The 15,918-nt window shown below is 32.7% G+C and overlaps 1 protein-coding gene across 1 annotated transcript; it reads left to right on the top strand.

The window, feature by feature from the left end:
* Positions 1 to 4,647: 4,647 nt before the first annotated feature.
* LOC131034029 (uncharacterized) lies at positions 4,648 to 5,910 on the top strand. Its single transcript, XM_057965374.2, has one exon. It carries the CDS (start codon positions 5,126 to 5,128, stop codon positions 5,831 to 5,833), a length of 708 nt encoding a protein of 235 aa, XP_057821357.2. The 5' UTR covers positions 4,648 to 5,125; the 3' UTR covers positions 5,834 to 5,910.
* Positions 5,911 to 15,918: the final 10,008 nt, after the last annotated feature.

The following is a 15,918-nucleotide window of genomic DNA, read 5'->3' as shown; positions in this document are numbered from 1 at the left end:
ATATGGTAAGGAGACAACAAAATAAACTATGATTACCTTAAAGCTACAAAGAACCTCCAAGAGGGATTCCAAACACACAACAATATTGTCTTACACAATATGACCATGAAAAGATAACATGTAATGGACAAAATATTCCTACTCATTCAAAACCTAAAATCTTCTTCAAGAAAGTTTCAGAGTGTTGATGTGTGAGCCCTTAGCATGAGTGTATCTATTTGAGAGAAAATCAAAAGATTTTTCTTTCAAGTTGTATCTTTTCTATTCAATTTGACTACCATGTAGAGGCATTAATTTTGAAATATTCCCAAGAGAGTAATACTCCAATGGCTACTTGAATTATGATTTTTTGTGGGATGCTAGCACATTGTGCAAATGTTTATGTGTAGCAAATGTTTATTTATATTTAAAATATTTTAATATCATAAGCTAAAGATGGGAACATTGTGTAGTGTGAACTTACAAGGGTGTGCAATTTATGACACTACACATGACAATAGTGATACAATGAAGAGATAAAATATTTAGGATCCTATTATCTATGGGGAAGACTTTATAGAGTCAAAATTTTATCTTCAAAGAGATCTTGGGATTTTCCATTCAATTAAGAAACTAATGATATGTGAATTCTTCAGTACAATTATAGCCAAACACCACTTGAGAGATGCACCTACAATTGAACTAATTGTTTAGGATAGACCAAATGAGGAGGATAGTAGTAAGATATATGAGGAAGATTCTCCATCTCAACTTCCAAGAAGGTCCACTTTATCAAGAAGAAAATTAGAAAGGTATAGGCCACTTGATTTGAAATACAATTTTCTTTCAATACTAACATTGATGACCTAGAATTGTGAACGAGATAATAAATATGAACAATAGTGATGCTTTGAAATTGGTCATGGATGATGAGATGATAGCATTAAATAAATTTATGTGGGATTCAATTCATTAAGTAATGTTGATTGTGAAATGATATTCCTAGGTTGATGAAATTGCTTTGTTGACATTTATTGGCACTTAACCTTGGCCTTGAGTACACGAATATGGAAATGAGTTTTCTCTATGATGACTTGGAGGAATAAATCCACATGACACAACTAGAGCACTATGTGGTAGAGGGTAAGGAGTCATTGGTTTTTTAATTGAAGAAAAATCTTATGGTCTCAATCACTTAGAATGTGGTATCTTTAATTTTTATATTGTTTTAAATTTGGGATTTGTAAAGCTCTAAATCATATCATATGTTTACTAAAAGCAAACATGGAATGATCAATTTATTGTTATCTATTCGTATGTGCATGATATGTTACTTTTAGTAAGAAGAAGGATATAATAAAGGACAATCATATTTTTCTATACAATTTGATATAAAGGACTTGAGGGATGGTAATTTTATTATAGAAGTGAAGGTCAAACATATAAAGCCAACATAAAAAAAATTGGGTAAGCCAAAAAAGACAATCGCTTGGAGAATCGCAAACCAATGAGTGTTCCTATTTTTATGGAAACCAAATTATCAATTGAGTAGTATCCATATACTTCTAGTAAGATGGATACCGAATTTCCTATTTATTATGCTAGTGAAATTGGTATCCTTGTGTATGTTATGGTCTACACTTGACTAAACATTAACTAAGAAATTGGAGCTCTTGATTCATTTCATGGCTAATCCTAACAAGGATCATAAGGTAGTAATAAAGAGGGACTTCAAATATTCTTAAGGTGTCTTTAGAGTAATTTTATGTTATAAAGGAGGCAATACTCTAACGACTTACAACACTCTACAAATATCAAGGGATATGTGGGTTTATATTCTAGGTGAGATGTCAACACTAGGAAATCTACTTGTGGCTAGCTTATTTAAAGTGTACCGAGTTAGATGAGTAAGAAGTAGGTTATGGTCACTTTATGAACAATAGAGACATGCTAGCTACTAATAAGGAGGTCACTTGGCTTCATAGAATATTCTTAGATGTTGGACCAAGTCAAAGAATAGTTGGATTTTTTTATGGCTATCAGAGTGTCATCAGCTCAATAAATAAATCGACTCTTTGTGCATTGAGAAAGTAGGTTGATGCTCAATATTACTTTGTTTATAACATGGAGGATGGAAGAGTAATGCTCAATTTTTTTTACACTCTATTGAATGTTTTAGATGCATTGATGATGTTGGTTACCATAAGAACTTTAGATGTTACAACTTCCTTTTTTTCTCTTGCAAGATATACAAATAAGCAAGAGAATGTTGGTATAACTTCCATACACATTGCAATCCTAATATTCATATTTATTAGTTAATTTGTATTTAATGTGTCGAGAGGCGTAACACTACAATGGCACCCACCCAACTTTCTTGTCCATGCCATTTTAATGACTAGACAATGGATAATTTTAAAATAAGTTAAAGACTAAAATCTAAATTAAAAAGAAACTTTCTACTATTTATTTTATATATATATATGTATGTATGTATGTATATGTATGTATATATATGTATATGTATATGTGTGTGTGTGTGTGTGTGTACAATATATATACATACATTTATATATATATGTATGTATGTATGTATGTATGTATGTATATATATATATATATATATATATATATATATATATATATATATATATATATATATATGTATATATATTGTACACACACACACACACACACATATATGTATGTATGTATGTATATATATTGTATACACACACACACATATATATATATATGTATGTATGTATGTATATATATTGTATACACACACACACACACACATATAGGTATATATATATATAGATTTAAAAGAAACTTTTAATTTAAAAAATTATGTTATTAAATCTATGTTTAAAAGACACTTCTATTTTTTTTCATGCAAATCATTTCATATTCCAAAATAAGACTAAATTCTAATAATATTAACCATAAATTAATTAATCGATGCTAAAGATAAGATTTTTTAAATTTGATATCTCTCATGTCTTCTACATAATTTTTTTAATATTAGTTAATTTGTATTTATTTATTATGCACCAACATATTTAGGGCATTCCACTTGTGATGGCACTATATGTCACATAGTTTATACATAAGCAATTGTGTAAGGCTCACCTAATTTCATGAAAGTTGTTAAATACGCCTATGATAGCTTGTAATGAGTGAGAGTTCTCAAAATGGAAAGAGCATGTAGAAAGGGGAGTTAAATTTGTACTAGGAGAAAATCAAGAAAGACCTTTAGTTATCATAAGTATGTTTCTAAAAAGGCATATAAAATAAAAATTAATTTGTATTTATTACGCATCAACATATTTGGGGCATTGCACTTTTGGTGGCACCATATGTCACGTAGTTTATAAATAAGTAATTTTGTAACTATCACTTAATTTCATGGAAGTTGTTGAAAGGGGAGTTATGATAACTTGTAATGTGTGTAAGAGTTATCGAAATAGGAGTGTGTAGAAAGGGGTGTTAAGTTTGGACTAGGAGAAATTCAAGAAATACATTTAGTTGTCATAAGTATGTTTCTAAAAAGGCATATAAAATAAAAATGGTGCACAAAGGCATTTTTTATTTGACCATAGTTAAAACACCTTTATTTTAGTTGTTGAATTTTGTGCTTGATTTAGGTACCTAATTTGTCCTATAGTAAGAAACAACTAATAATTTAGGCACCTAATTTAGCCTATAGTTTTAAGCACAAACTTTAAAAAACAACTGGTTTTAGCTATATGTTGGGCTCATGAAATGGGGTTTTGTCATATGTAATTGCAAGTATCAAATTACTCGTTTATATTTTATCTAGATTGAGTTGTTGTATTATTTTTATATAAGGCTTAAGCCTATGATAGTATTGTAGCCATTGTAGTTCCTGTCAAAAGAATTGCTTTAATATTTGGTGATTGGTTTGCTCTAGAGAGACCACTTATAAGGGGATTGCTTCCAAAAGGCTTTATCATCAAGATCACTATCGAAGGGCCTCAATCCCCAAGACTCTATCACATTTGTTCAAACCTGCAAGCTCTAACAATCTAGTGAAGGCCCATAATTTGCGAGCACAACCCAATAAAAACACACATACTAAGATTACTTTAGCTCAACAAAAGAACATAACCTACGAAAACAATAGTAAGTTTGAATCTTGATGAAGACTACAACAATGTTATGACTTAACCATTACATTACACTCTTATTGACTACATAATTAATTTTAATTACTTTATTGTTGGCTTTGAATAAATGTAATAGTTATCCCTTTGCCTACCAAAGATGAATAATAAAAGATTCATTAAACAAAACCAATAATTATTCAACACCTTTTAATATACTCATTGAATATATTCAACAAAGTTGGTGTGTATGAAATTATGAATCAATAACTCTTAATCTCCCAACTATGGCACAATTAAGTAAACCAGCATGGCCCATGTGATTATTAAGAAGCTTCCAATAGAGCCCAACAAGTCAAATCTCCATGACATAAATGGCAGAGAAAAATGACCTGCACACGCAACAAACACGCAGAACCACAAGAATCTCCACCTTCTTTACTGTTCTACCTGTAATTTTGACCTGGCAGAAGCTTCGAATGCTCAACGAAAAAATCGTTATTTAAGCTCAATGATTTCAATCGGACCAGACCAAAAAGTATATATATAATATTCATTACCTTACCCTAAATTCTGTTAGTTTCCTGATACCTGGAAGCAGTCAAATCATATATTTTAAAGAGAAAAGCTTAGAAATCTTCTTTCTTCGGGTAAAATTCAACTCTCGTGCAAGATTCAAATGCCCCAGTCCAATACCTTGATCCTTATAATAGTCCCGAGAGGTTTGGAGGAAATCCAGAAGCCAGAAGCCATAAGCCCTAGGGTTTCAACCTTGGGCATCAGTTTTTCAAACAAGCATTACCTCACCCTAAAGTCCGTTAAAAAATAGCTTCATTCAAAGAGAAAAGCCCAGAAATCTTTCCTTCTGCGGGTGAAATTCAACTCTCGTGCAAAATCTAAATGCCCGAGTCCAATACCTTGCTACATATAGTAGTCCTGAGAGCTTTGAAGGAAAGCCAGAAGCGCTAGGGTTTCAGCTTCGGGCGTCAATTTTTCAAATTACGACGGAGCAGAAGATGGAGGTAAATGAAGCAGAACCAAAAGCAATTAACGGGAGCCTAAGCCACAAGGAAGAGAAACGGCTGTCAAAAGAGCCTCTGCAAGTACAAGGCACTCCTTCGGCCTTTGACGCCCCAAGGCCGCCAAAACGCCGTCGATGGCTCTGCGGCTGCTGCATCTCCTGTGGCGTTTTCGTCGTCGCCCTAGCCATAGTCATACTCGTTCTGGCCTTGACGATTTTCAAGACAAAGGATCCCAGAATAACCCTAAATTCCATCGCATTTGGGGATTTTAGCACTGGTGTGGATGTGGGAGCTTTGACGGTCCACGTGAATTTGACGCTCATAGCGGACATGTCGATCAAGAACCCTAACAAAGCAGCCAGTTTCAAGCATGGCAACAGCACAACTGTTATGTTGTACAATCGCGAGACTGCGGGGGAGGCCACTCTTCCCGCGGGCAAAATAAAGGCAGACGGAACCAGCAGGATGAATGTTTCTGTGACGGTCTATGTTGACAACTTGGTGTCAAGTGGTTCTCAGATAATCAGAGATGGGTTTGCAGGGAGCCTGAATATGACCACCAGGACTGAGATCTCTGGGAAGGTTACTGTTATACGTCTCATAAAAAAGCATGTCACTGTGTATGCTGAATGTGATGTTAATGTCGATATCTCTTCCAGGGATATTGAGATATATCGCTGTACAAAGAGCTTGAAGATATGACAGGTCTGCTGCTCTTTACCAGGGGAGACTTTTTTCAGTTTAATTATATAGTTTTTCTACTTTTTACACTTAATAAATTTTTATGGTTATTGCTTAATAAGTTTTTTTTTTTTTTTGTGTGTGAAGGCGTCACTCAAATTTCATGGTTTTTGTCTTGGTTGAGGAATATTTCTTGTGTGAAGTTTTTAAGTAAGATGTGTCTTGGTTGAGGAATATTTCTTGTGTGAAGTTTTTAAGTAAGATGTGTCGTATATAGGGAAAGCATACTAGTTGTTGTTGTAGATCTCTTCGTGTATTTAGATGGTACATTAGATTTTGATGTTTTTTTGGTTTGTCTCAATATGCAACTTAACACTTAACAGTTTAGAGGTATAGTTTGGGCTTTTGGGTAGTAATGATGCATGCAAAGGTCAAAAAGTACACATTTCAAAGTATCGTCTAATACAGGGGTAAGTTTGTCAATATCTTAACTAATAGCACATGGTATAATTTATTCAAGCGCTCAGACAAAGATCTAATTTTCAGAAGTTGGTTCAGATTGGACAGGTTGTCCCATAGGCTATTCTTGACCTTGTGTACATTAAAATTTCTTTCTTTCTTTCTTTTTTCTTGCGTAAATATGTCTTAATAACTGTGCACGTGCACTTTGTCAATACTTATGCACAAATGTCCTAGTAGTCATGCAATTTGACAACCCCCCTTATGTATATAATCACTTTGTTAATACTTATGCACAAATGTCCTAGTAGTCGTGCAATTTGACAGCACCCCTTATGTTATATGATTTTTTTTTATGACAGTTTGGTCATTGTAATGCCTTTCATTTGACTTTTTAAGAAAATAGTGTCAAAAAAATTAAAACAAGAAGAGAGACTTACAAAATTGCGACGCAAGATAAATAAGGCACCAAAAAGGAAGAACTTTGTGCTAAAGTAATTCAAGGGAGAGGAGAGTTGCTCACATAAAAAAAAATACAATTGCAAACATAAGGTTTACTCATAAAAAGAATAATAACATAATTGTATGAACTATGAACTACAAAATAAATATCTTAGTTCCATAAAATTCAATTGTGTTTCTTAAACAAATAAAAATGGATTTCCTTTCATTATTTGTAATATATCTTTATAGATAAAAAGAATGTAAAAATTATATATTTAAAAATCTTAAATTTACTACGTAAGTTTCTAAATTCACACCCAAAAATCTTGTTGATAATTAAAATAGAAACTATTCTAAAAAATTTTATTAGAATATTTTTAAAATTAGAAATGATTATATCTTATCATTTCAATATGATAAGTTTCTAAATTTAAAAAAATACTAAAAATTCATATTTAAATAATATAAAATTAGAAATAATTATATCCTAATCCTATCATTCAAAATATTCTAAATAAATTTATATTTTTATGATAAACATTCTAAAATACTATATATCAATGTTATATATTATATATTATGATTTTTTAAGGTTTATAAATAATTTGAAGTGTCAAGAAAAAAATAATATGTCAATGCATGCGGTCCAATAATTTTATAAGTTGTCATATACGGTCTAAAAGTGAAAAAACTGTCATATAGACCATCAAATTCAACTATGGGTATCAAAAAAGGTGCACAAATGAGCCAATTAGGGGAAGAGCACCAATAGATAACATAGTTCCAATAACCGTCACCTTATTGTCATGTTGAGCCCCCAATAGCCGTCATAGTGAAAACACCATTAATAAATTTGTTTTGTACCAATAGCCGATCATTTTTTGTAATTTTTTGTTCATAATTGGCCCATTTGTGCACCACTATTGGGACATTTGTCAATAAGTACTAGTGATTTTGAGTTGACGGTTACTGGAACATCTTTAGTTAGGTATCAGGCAACACTTTGAAATGTGTACTTTTTGACCTTTGTGTGCATAACTAAGTCGACAACGTGCATTGTTACTACCCAGAAGCCAGATCAATAGCTATAAGCAGTTAAGTCGCATACGAAGACAACTAAAAAAAAAAAATCAAAATCCGATGTACCGTTTAGGATTTGTGGGTGCGCGAAGTTAGCTATGACGGCTACTGGTGCTCTTCCCCTATGATCAAATTTCTAGCATGATTTCAAAACCAAATTGAAATTCAAAGTCAAGTTCTAAATATATTCAAATACTAAATTGAATTAAATAAATTCAATATTTGAATTAAAATCTCATGCAAAGATTAAATTGAAAATCTAAGTCTAAATGCAAGCACATGCTAAATTAATTAATTCAATCAATTAATTAATTAAATCATTTATCTCTCCAGTCTCTATTTTTCATCTTCTAGTTCTCTTTGTCATCTTCTTTATTTCTTCCAATCATTCTTTTTCTTCTTTCAGTTAGTTTTTTCTCAGTCAGTTGACTCAATTAATTTATTCAATCTATTATGTTTCACCTCCAAGTCAGCAGTTCAACTATCAATCAACATGTGAGCTCACATGAGTTCCACCTCTTGATCAATCTGTTCCACCTTTCAATCAATCTTCTCCAAAAATCTGTAAATTGAGCATTCAATCCTCACAATTCCTAAATCACGAACTTTGAATCTTTGTGTCATTTGTAGGTTGCCAACACAATATCTGAGAGCCATCATATCACAGAGAAGTGAAAAGCAATGGAAGTTATACACAGTCATAGAATAGGGAGTTTTTAATTGATTTGATTTATAAACCCTATTTTGGTTGTTATTGTGTTATTTCATTGTTAGTTTGTTGGAATTCTTTCATTAGACAGGGATTCGTGATTTCCCTTTGCTCCTAATTGAATACTTTTTTAAAGATGAATTTTACATGCACACATATAGTATTAAGAAAAAAGTGTAGGGTGGTAGAGAGGCACACACACCCTTTTAATGGTTGTTTTTTAACAAGTTTTTAAAGTTGTCACTCAAATTTCATGGTTTATCTGTCATGATCAAGGCATATTTCCCGTGTGAAGTTTCTAGTAGGATGTGTTGCATCTAGTAAGTCGTGTTTCATAATTATGTCTATTAAGATATCTTTTGTATATAATATTTTACTCAATTTTCATATCATAATGTTTTCACTAAATTATTTATCATTTGTAAAAAAACTATGATGAATATTTTTCGTTTAGCTTTATATAAAAAATATGATGATATTTAATATTAAGAAAAAATGGTAGGGTGGTAGAAAGGCACACCCATAAAGTCTAACTAGACTAAGTCCAAAAAAAAGATGAATACCAATCTAATAAGGCCAAGCCTAATAAAAACTAAACAATTAAAGATGCTATACCAGAAGGAGGAGGGTTGGTTGCCCCAAACATCTTTAGAGAAAAAATCATCAATTGACACTTAATCAATGAGAACACCTTGTCCAAGAGGGGCATTGAAAGGCTAATGAGTACACATTGAAGAAATGGCCAACTCCAAAAAGGGCAACATGCCTAAGATGAGCTAGCCAAGAGCACCACCTTAGACCCAAGAGAAGAGGCTAAAGGTGACCTAGAAATCTAGGACCAACCACCACAGGTAGTGTTATCTCTAGAGACCATATGTTGAGAGCCATGAAAGCCACAAGAGCGGGAATTGTTATCATATTGACTTGCTTTGCCTACATTGACATCATCAAGAAGGAGAGGAGGAATCAACCAAAATTCACGCAATGATACAAGGGGGGTTCCCCTATTGTCTAGTAGCGCTTGAAGGTGTGCAACTTTACTAGCTTGTACTTGAATCTACATAAATATACTAGATGATATCATGGCTTTAGTGTATGAAAAAGGTGAACACCAACACAACAACCAAATAAATAATTGTATTTGTATCCTAAAAGCATGCCTAATATAGGTACACTTGAGTAGGAGATAAGACCAATCTCCAAGAAAAGTACATGCCAAGAAAATAAATTATATTTCGAAGGCCTAAAGAAATCATGAATCTAATTACAAGCTTCCTAAGCTCTAGGACTAAACCAAAAAAAACGATTGAAGGTTCTCCATGTGTCTATAAAATGGACATGTACGAGATTGGAATTAGCCATATGAGGCAAATGACCACCCAAAAGAAGACCTTGATAGCGAATGCACTAGGTAAAGTAAGCCAACTTAGGCTCTATAACCATTGACCAAATGCATTGGAATTAGCAATGCTAAATCTCAATAAGGATTATAGCTACCACCTAATATTTAGTTGATCCACCTTAATAAGATGAGGGGATAGCCATAAGTAGCATTTGCAAGGATATTTATTTGAAAGGGTGTATCTAGGTACCATTTCCCACCCTTCCACCATATTTTAAGAGACATAACTTGATTTTGTGTAACATTTGTGCGAGGGGAGAGCATCAAGCACAAATTGAAAAGTTTGTTGGTTTGGATTAGTAAGATCGAATGTCCATTTGAATTTAGGCCAAGAAAGAAAATTATTGGTGGATTTATTAATGAAATCTGGAAACACATGAATGCTTCTCTTTCATAATTTCAAGGCATGGATTTATGACACTTTGACCAATGCATAATCTTGACAAGCTTGAGGAGTGGAGACCACCAAATAGATTGTTGAGTGATAGAAAGAACATTGTAAAAATCATTTATTGCCCAACAAACCCAAGGCTTAATGGTTTCTTAGGCTTTTCAAATACTCTTGGTAAAAAATGTGCCCTAAATCTTGATGGTTTCCTCCATGGTAAAAGAGTACCAAAGTCTACGTCCTTCCAAACCAAATGACCCACAAAGCATAGTAGAACTAATACATGCTTTCCAATTATTTTCTAGGATTTATTGCCCTCTAATACTTTAATTAAATCCATTTAGCATGTAAGATAATGCCCTATTTGTGGATGTAAAGCAAGCCTACACCTCAAAAATCATGAGACATGAAACAAAAATCCTAGGCCACATGATGGAAGCCTTGATGCCATTCATTAGAAGCCGAAAGAAAATCTCTAAGGATTTTGCCAATTTGCAAATATGAAGCCTTGGAAGGAACCCATCAAGAAGAGAATGCACATTCATGGTAGTTAAAAATTTTCAGCATATTTGGAATTTACCAACCAAAGAAAGAGGCTTGGTTTACTAATAATTAAGGTTTTTTCTAATGCATTTAATCACAACTTGTCATAGCATGGAGGGTGAGGCCTAAAAAGTAGAGGGTATGCCTAGAAAATGAAACACTTCTCCACAGTCAATCCAATTCAAATGAAAATGGTCAAGCCAATATGGCCTAGGAAGAAAAAATTTCCTATAATATTTCACCTATCTTCATTAAATTATCAAACAAAATGTTGGAAAAAGATATCCAAGGAATGAAGGGATTGAGTGAAATTATTTTCTTCCTCAATACTTGAGTGAGAAAAGAATAATTGAAAAAATTACCATTACACAATTGTTGGAAAGAGTTGGGAAGATTTATCCCCTTAGCCAAGGATTGTCAGACCACATAAGCTAGGATGTAACCAAATCCTTCATTAACAAGAACATAAAGAGTTGGAGCAATAAGACAACCTTGAAAAATGGACTTATGAGCCTAAAGGGCAAATGTTGCGAGCCAAAAATAGTGATGCACGTGATGAAGCCTCCATAAACTAGATGAAATGAGGCCTAAATATTAGCACCTAAATCATGAAGAGGATAAATGATCATTCAATTTGGTCATAAGAATAGGAAAAAATAATCTTGAGAAAAATTGTAATCTACTGAGAGTGGCAAGCTTGACTAATTTTCTCAAGACAAACAAGTTGAGGAAACATAGGATGGAGCTTGAGAGCTAAGTATTTGGCAATGATTTTGTATGACATATTCAACAAGGTTATTGACTACTACTTATAAATTTCATCAAGTTTGCCAACTTTATTAATGAACTTAACATTCCTTTTATTGATTAAACTTCCAAGGGACTCCAAATAAAATGCTTCTATACAGACCTTATGAAGGTCATCTCTCACTATATCCCAAAATGATCTATAAAATTCATAAGCAAATCATAAGCAATTCATCTATGTCAGGAGCCTCGTTATTAGACATTGAGAAGACAACATCCTTTAAGTCATCTTTGGTAAGAAGTTAGTCAAAAAGAATACAATACAAATTAAAAGCCTAGTAAGGGACCACATTGAAGCATTATAAAGGAACTAGCTAAATCAAAGTATAGTCTTGGGTAACTAAAGCTTACTTATAGTGTTGGCTAATATATAAAGAATATCAAGGAGCACTTTCAAGTGTGGTTTCCCTTCTCTAATTTGATTGGTGTTGGGAAGAATGATAAGCAACAAGAAGCCTAGCCTTGATTTGAGCCTCCTTTTTTGTATGAGCATCTACAACCCACTTCTAGTAACAATGAGCCACATGAAGCTATGTGGCTAAATTGTATAGTTTTCTTTCTAAAGTGATAGTGGCTTGGTAGAGGTAAGAGGTAGTGGCCTCATAAGAGCTAACAAAAGTAGGCTAAATGACACCCATAAATGTTGAGAAAATGAGCAAAATAAGTTATGACATCCCTTCATTGAAATATCTTGTTGGTCTGATCCATGGGCCATCATTCTAAATTCTAAACACTTTGAATATGAGATAATGTAGCATTGTGATTGAAAAATGAGATGCTAAGGAAAAACTACATCTTCATGACCTTGGACTTAGCAACTTTCTGTTCAATACGAAACCATATTGGAAAGTGGTTTAAAAGGACAACATCTAGCAAAGAGCTCTAATGGCAATAAATAATAGCTGGCAAAAGAGAAAAATATTTAGCTAAGATCATGGAACAATGTAACTACTTCAAAACTTTATCAAGCCTAGCTTGTAAATTACTCCAAATATACACATCATATGATCCTGGTGGCGGTTGGCCAATATTGGGATCAAAGAGTCCCAATTTATGATGCATGAAAAAGTAAGTGTCTCTTTCACCATCTATCCAACACATAGATAAGGCTCCAAAATTGGCATAGATCATTTCAATCATATTAAAATTTTCACACATAACCCAAGTGGTTGTTGGCATGGAATTGTCGATCCATCTTTAGAGGGTAGATTTCTCAACATCATCATTCAAAGAATGAGCATTAATAACACTCAATTAGTCGAGTCACATCCCTAAATAACTAGATGTTGATGCCACATAGAAGACAAAAGCATAACAAAACCACTCTAACCTACATCATGATGACTACACAAAACATGACAGGAAGGCCAAATCACATCACAAGCAATAGAAAGGAAAAAACTAAAGACTTTAACCTCTTGTAAATAGAGAATGTCATATTTTAATGGGAGGCCAAGGTTAGATAGGAAATATAATTCATAAATGTGTATCTAGAGCCATTTGCTTGTTATCCAACTCATCTAGCTCAAAATAATTATTCTACCAAGTAGAGTGGGATTTGTTTCCATTTGGTTGCCACAAATTATCCTTCCTCTAGTCACCCTACTACACTACAAGACCTCTACCCAATAGGATGAGGGGAGGCATGTTAGACATTAACAATGTTGATCAACTCAAGCTAGATTTTAGGGAATATGTTAGTTTATAAATTATATTTTATACAAAATTATGAATGATTTATTATAAGATAGTCACTTATAACATTTTCCTTGCCCACTAGCATAGTTTATCCCTAGTTTTTTAGATTGATTTAGTTTTAAAATTTTCACAATTGGGAATCTTTTATAGCTAATTATATATTTTAAATCATTCGGTTTTTATATTTAGATATATTTATAATTAAATAATAATAATTCTAATTTCTAATTTTAAATAGCTAATTATGCATTTTAAATGGTACTGGGTAAGTAAATATGTAATATAATTCTTTTATTACGAACTCTTAAAATTATATTATTTATAAAACATTAAGGAGTATTTAAATGGTTTTAAAAAACATGGTAGTTGTTTGGCATGCTCAACTCAAAATATCAAACTTATGTTTAAAATATGGATTAAAAATTATCGACACCACACTTAAGCATAAGTAACAATACCAAGAGGTGGCAGAGTGGGATCATCACATCGGGACACCACCCACTATTAGTGCTCATTAGGTATAATATTGGGAGCCCTCCACCATGGTCAAGGGCCTAAGTTAAATCTCTATTGACAACTCTTAGATGAGTTCATCTGGCTGAAGTTATGTGAGTGTGTGGAGGCTTTGTAAGACACAAAAGTGAAAATATTGAGATAAAACTAAAATAATAAACATAATTTATGTATCTATTTTTCTTATACATAACATAGTCTTGAAAAATATTTGTTTTTTTTATATTCTTGTTTTCATTTTCTTATGTCTACCTTTTGTCGTTATTACATTCTATAAAGACTAATAATTGTTATATAAGTTAAACTTGATCTTTTGATAAAGGTGAAACCATTTGATGTGTGACTCCTTATGTCTAGAAAATTGTTTTGTTGAAATTCATAAACCAATGTGTAATGTGTTAGTAGCTGACCTAGCATAATGTGAGGTAAAGGGTTTCCACTACACTATCTAACGTCTAAAGTGTGATGCTCAAAACAATGAGGAGGTGTGCAATGTGATATAAATTTTATGGTTTGGCCTAGAAGTGTCTTGGACATTGTTGAACCCATGGTAGAAACCTTATAAGGTTTGGAAAATTATTGTTACCATTTGAGTGTCTTATCCAATGCAAAGTTCTCTATACCACCATTAGAGCATGTGTAGCATCTACTAGAGATAGATGCATGATCCTTGCATGTTTCCATGCACATTTGTAGAGATTTTGGTGTATTTTAGAGCATAATATGATTACCAAAAGTACCACAATCCATGAGAATGGTCTTGGAATTACTACAACAACCAATTTTAGTGGGCTCTTCTAAATCATTCATAATTCCTTGTGAAACAATATTCCTAATTGCATTAAGTCAAACTATTGTCTGATGAACCATTTGGATTGTTATGGAAGCTAACCCACTCTAATATATCTATATATAAGCATATAATATATCTATGTAAACATGGTTTCTAGACTCTAGCCTATTTTTGCCAATACAAATCATGTATAAGTTTAAGATGAAGTGCAAAAAATAGAGTATGCATATCATATGGCACAATCTTCTTTAGAGTTGGAAAAACATGTGTTGATCATCAAAACACTTCAAGACTCTAATGTCTAGATTACTACCCATTGATACAAAAGATCACAATCCAACCTCGACCTAGGTATGATAAATAAAGTGTTCATGATCATAATTTTTGAATTTTCAAAAGACATCTTATATGGTGTAACTTGGAGTATACCAACTCTAGTCCTTCTTTTCTTGTGATCTTTGAATATAATATATATATATATTTATTGGGATGAAGGGGCCCTTCTTTTCTTTTCTTAGACGAGTCTTGTCAAACTCATTCAATTACCAAATGATTTCTAATAAAGTATTTTTACCGAGTATATTTTAGGCAAAACATGGGGTTTAGCTTGTGCACCATAAACTCTAATGACAATGTACCTAGAGTAGAAAAACCACTATCCCCAATTATGCTTCACTCCCAGCTCAGGTACTTGGTCAAGGGGCCTAAAAAATCTCCTCACCCTATCAAGTAATATTAATTGATTCGGTACCCCAAATCTTGCATAACAATATTGACAAAGAATTCCTCAAATATGATATAACTAGAATTATGACAATGCATGTCCCATAAATACATCCATTCTTGAATTGACAATCTTTTATTTTGCTAATCTACCTTTCTCAACTTTAGGTCTTGGTGCCTAATCCACACCTTACTTCCAATGTACAAAATAAGATGGCACAATATAGAGAATGCCACCTAAAATGAACAACAAGGCTATTCTGCATGATATCCATAAGGGATTTGTGAGTATCTTTATGAATGCACAAGGAAAAGTGAAGGAAGATGTTGGTAGATGTGTGTTGAATATCAATGACCATCATCATTAGATGCATAAGAATCATAACATGTATCGATTCCTAACACTTGACAAACTAGAAAGTAATTAAATTATTCAATAGGCTTACCATCGTTATTCTCCCTTCTATGAAGTGAAAGTCATATAACCTTGAAGCTACCTTCGTCACTCTCCTATTCTCTCCCCAAAGATCCAAAATCTAGGTATGTG

This window comes from Cryptomeria japonica, chromosome 2 (genome assembly GCF_030272615.1).
Source record: "Cryptomeria japonica chromosome 2, Sugi_1.0, whole genome shotgun sequence".
NCBI lineage: Eukaryota > Viridiplantae > Streptophyta > Pinopsida > Cupressales > Cupressaceae > Cryptomeria > Cryptomeria japonica.
The sequence above is the reverse complement of the archived record's forward strand: the minus strand, read 5'-3'. Positions and strand labels throughout refer to the sequence as shown.